Here is a 3,293-nt window from a genome sequence, read left to right on the forward strand (position 1 = left end):
CCAGAAGAATGACACATCCTGCGCTGGGCCATGTGGAGGTGGGTGGGGATCTTTTTGGTGAATGCTCTGGCCAATAAACGACAGAGGAGATGTATTTCTCATCTCATTCCTTTTCCTTTGGATATGAAAAACGTCTCTCCCTCTGACTCCCTCCTCTCCCTCTGTCTTCCTCCTCTCCCTCTGTCTTCCTCCTCTCCCTCTGTCTTCCTCCTCTCCCTCCTCTCCCTCTGTCTTCCTCCTCTCCCTCTGTCTTCCTCCTCTTCCTCCTCTCCCTCTGTCTTCCTCCTCTCCCTCTGTCTTCCTCCTCTCCCTCTGTCTTCCTCCTCTTCCTCCTCTCCCTCTGTCTTCCTCCTCTCCCTCTGACTCCCTCCTCTTCTTCCTCTCCCTCCTCTCCCTCTGTCTTCCTCCTCTCCCTCTGTCTTCCTCCTCTTCCTCCTCTCCCTCTGTCTTCCTCCTCTCCCTCCTCTGGCTCCACAGACTCGTTCTCCTCACGCTGCACTTTCTCCATTCCAAAGTCAATATTGAGTCTTTATCGCAGCAGATTGCTCCGAGGGTGCAGAGCACATTAACACAGGGACCTGCAGCTGTTATGTAACCCCTTCCATTTTCTCCATCACACACCCTTTCAACCTCCATCTCTCTTCATCCTGTCATTTCCCATTTATTTTCACCCACTCCCACGTCCACCGGGACATTGCTCCGTCTTTATTTGTTTCCTTATCTGTTGGTTTTCTTTTTTTCAGTATCTGCTCTTCCCTCCGTTTCTTTCTGTATGATCTATCTATACTTCACTCTCCATCCTCTCCGTCTATCTTTGTCTCTCCAGCGGCAGGCAATGAATATTTAATCTATCCTCTCAGCCTCCTCAGTGATGGCCTCAGAGAATAATCTAGTCCCCGATCATTCGTCATCCTTCATTCTTACGCAACACCACATCCCTTCTCCTCTTCCCATCACACTGCCGTTCCACCTCAACATGAAGCTACGTCCTATTTATGTGTCTCCCCCCCACTTCACCAAACCAAAGGGTCACGCTGTGGATATTACATCACATGCATCCAGAGCACATTTTCTTTTCCATGTAACATTTTATGGATGGACCACGTGGAGAACGTCTCTCTCCCCGAGGACTGCTCCATCAGGTCGGTGCAAACCTGTTGACCCCCCAGTGTGTGGGGAGGGAGGAGGAGGAGGGGTGAGGTGGAGGAGGATGAGATAGAAGAGGTGGAGGAGGTGGATGTCATCAGCCTCTTCTTCAGTGACCCCTGTATCCCATTCCTGTCCAGACGGCCTGAGGCCTCCCCCTCCCCCGATCCGTCCCCAGCACCTGAGGACTTATGCAATCTGCAGCTGAATTATTAAAGGAACATATGCTCCTGTGACACTGTGGCGTCGCCTCTTCATACAGGAGGGAACATCAACACAAACACACGCTCCAGAGCAGGAAGTGCCGCCGCAGCAGTGACGCCATTCAATCAAGACACATCACAAAATGTACGATTCAAGCACTAAAGCATCCGCCGTAAACAAAGACAAGAGACAGATATATGGACCTTGATCCATACCTTCCTGCGGCACAGTGGAGTTCCTGGCGTTGTCTCTCTCCTCGGACGTCTCGTGGCTCACGGCGTTGCCGCTCTTGGTCCTCCGCAGGACGCTGAACGCCCGGTTCAACCTCCTGAAGGAGCGGCTCCTCACCGAGGACCGGTCAAAGTTTCTGACTGCAACAGAAGTGAGAGGGGAGAAAGGCACTTTAGAGATTAGCTCACACTCAACATGCCCGGACATGCCTGAGTCTGCCGCCTCACAGCCAATCAGAGCTTTAGAGATTCAGACTGAGCTGAAGATCTGTGGTGTGTCGCTGCAGGTTCAAACCCCCGAGGCCCAGTGTGAATCACACAACCAGATTCACCAGATGCCAAAACAAACATTACAGTGTTTCATGAGGAAATGAAACAACATTTTAAAACTGAAACTGTTTGTTTGTATCCTGCATGGACAGATTCACGTTCTTCTCCTGACCGTCAGTCTGCAGCGTGACGCAACAATAACAACAATGATGCAGCTTCCTGCCAAAACCAAGCACCAGTCCAGGGACAGCTCTTTTCCCACAATCTAAGTGTGTACATCATCACTGTATATCATGTATACATCATGTATATATCATGTATGTATCATGTGTATATCATGTGAATATGGTTGTATATGGCTGTATATGGCTGTATATGGCTGTATATGGCTGTATATGGCTGTATATGGCTGTATATGCCTGTATATGGCTGTATATGGTTGTATATGGCTGTATATGGCTGTATATGGTTGTATATGGCTGTATATGGTTGTATATGGCTGTATATGGTTGTATATGGTTGTATATGGCTGTATATGGCTGTATATGGTTGTATATGGCTGTATATGGTTGTATATGCCTGTATATGGTTGTATATGGTTGTATATGGCTGTATATGGTTGGATATGGCTGTATATGGTTGTATATGGTTGTATATGGCTGTATATGGTTGTATATGGTTGTATATGGTTGTATATGGTTGTATATGCCTGTATATGGTTGTATATGGTTGTATATGGCTGTATATGGTTGTATATGGTTGTATATGGCTGTATATGGCTGTATATGGCTGTATATGGCTGTATATGGCTGTATATGGCTGTATATGGTTGTATATGGCTGTATATGGTTGTATGCAGAGCATCATGAGTCAGCAGCTTCAACTCATCTGTAAGTGACAAAGGAAACAGACGGAGCCACAGAAACGGAGCTGTGTGAAAAGTGGATCGGAGTTAATTCCTAGTAAACACGGATGTAAACAAATGTGTTGTGAAGATGGAAATGTTCTGTTGTGAATCCTCAGGGACACACACATTGTGTTTTGGTGAGAAACTTATCTTTTGTTTGTTTACGAGGAAACTCCAAAAGGAAGAAGTGAAGGTTCAGTTTCCTTCAGTGTTTGTGCTCGTTGCTCCGGTCCAGACTTTTATTTGTTACGTTTATTTGTTGAGCATCTTTGAACGAGCCACAGTGAAGCACCTTTTATTCAAGCGGTGGCTGTTTAATTAATAATCTCAATCTTTGCTGAGTATAGTTTCACGGTTGCGTAACCAGAGCAGTGATGTAACACGCGGCGGACTCTGGTGACCGTGTCCGGAGAGACGCTCGTGCGGTGCTTTTCTCAGGAACAACACAGAGGCTCCAGGAGGCTGCAGTGGAGAGGCAGCAGCCCAGGCCCGGCTGCACCGAGCGCAGGGCGGCAAGCCTCTGCAGCAACCCCCCC

General features: G+C 47.8%; 1 protein-coding gene across 3 annotated transcripts in view; it reads right to left on the bottom strand.

Moving 5' to 3' along the window:
* Positions 1–3,293, bottom strand: part of lnx1 (ligand of numb-protein X 1) — a 34,686-nt gene that overhangs the window by 7,680 nt on the left and 23,713 nt on the right. For all 3 annotated transcript variants that reach the window (XM_023393221.2, XM_023393219.2, XM_023393222.2), the window contains one exon: positions 1,566–1,721. In XM_023393221.2, the coding sequence (XP_023248989.1) occupies positions 1,566–1,721 (156 nt within the window). The remainder of the gene's footprint in view (positions 1–1,565; positions 1,722–3,293) is intronic.

The sequence above is a fragment of the Seriola lalandi genome, unplaced genomic scaffold (genome assembly GCF_002814215.2).
Source record: "Seriola lalandi dorsalis isolate HSWRI2012SDOR001 ecotype SW California unplaced genomic scaffold, Sedor1 jcf7180002054930, whole genome shotgun sequence".
NCBI classification, from domain to species: Eukaryota; Metazoa; Chordata; class Actinopteri; order Carangiformes; family Carangidae; genus Seriola; species Seriola lalandi.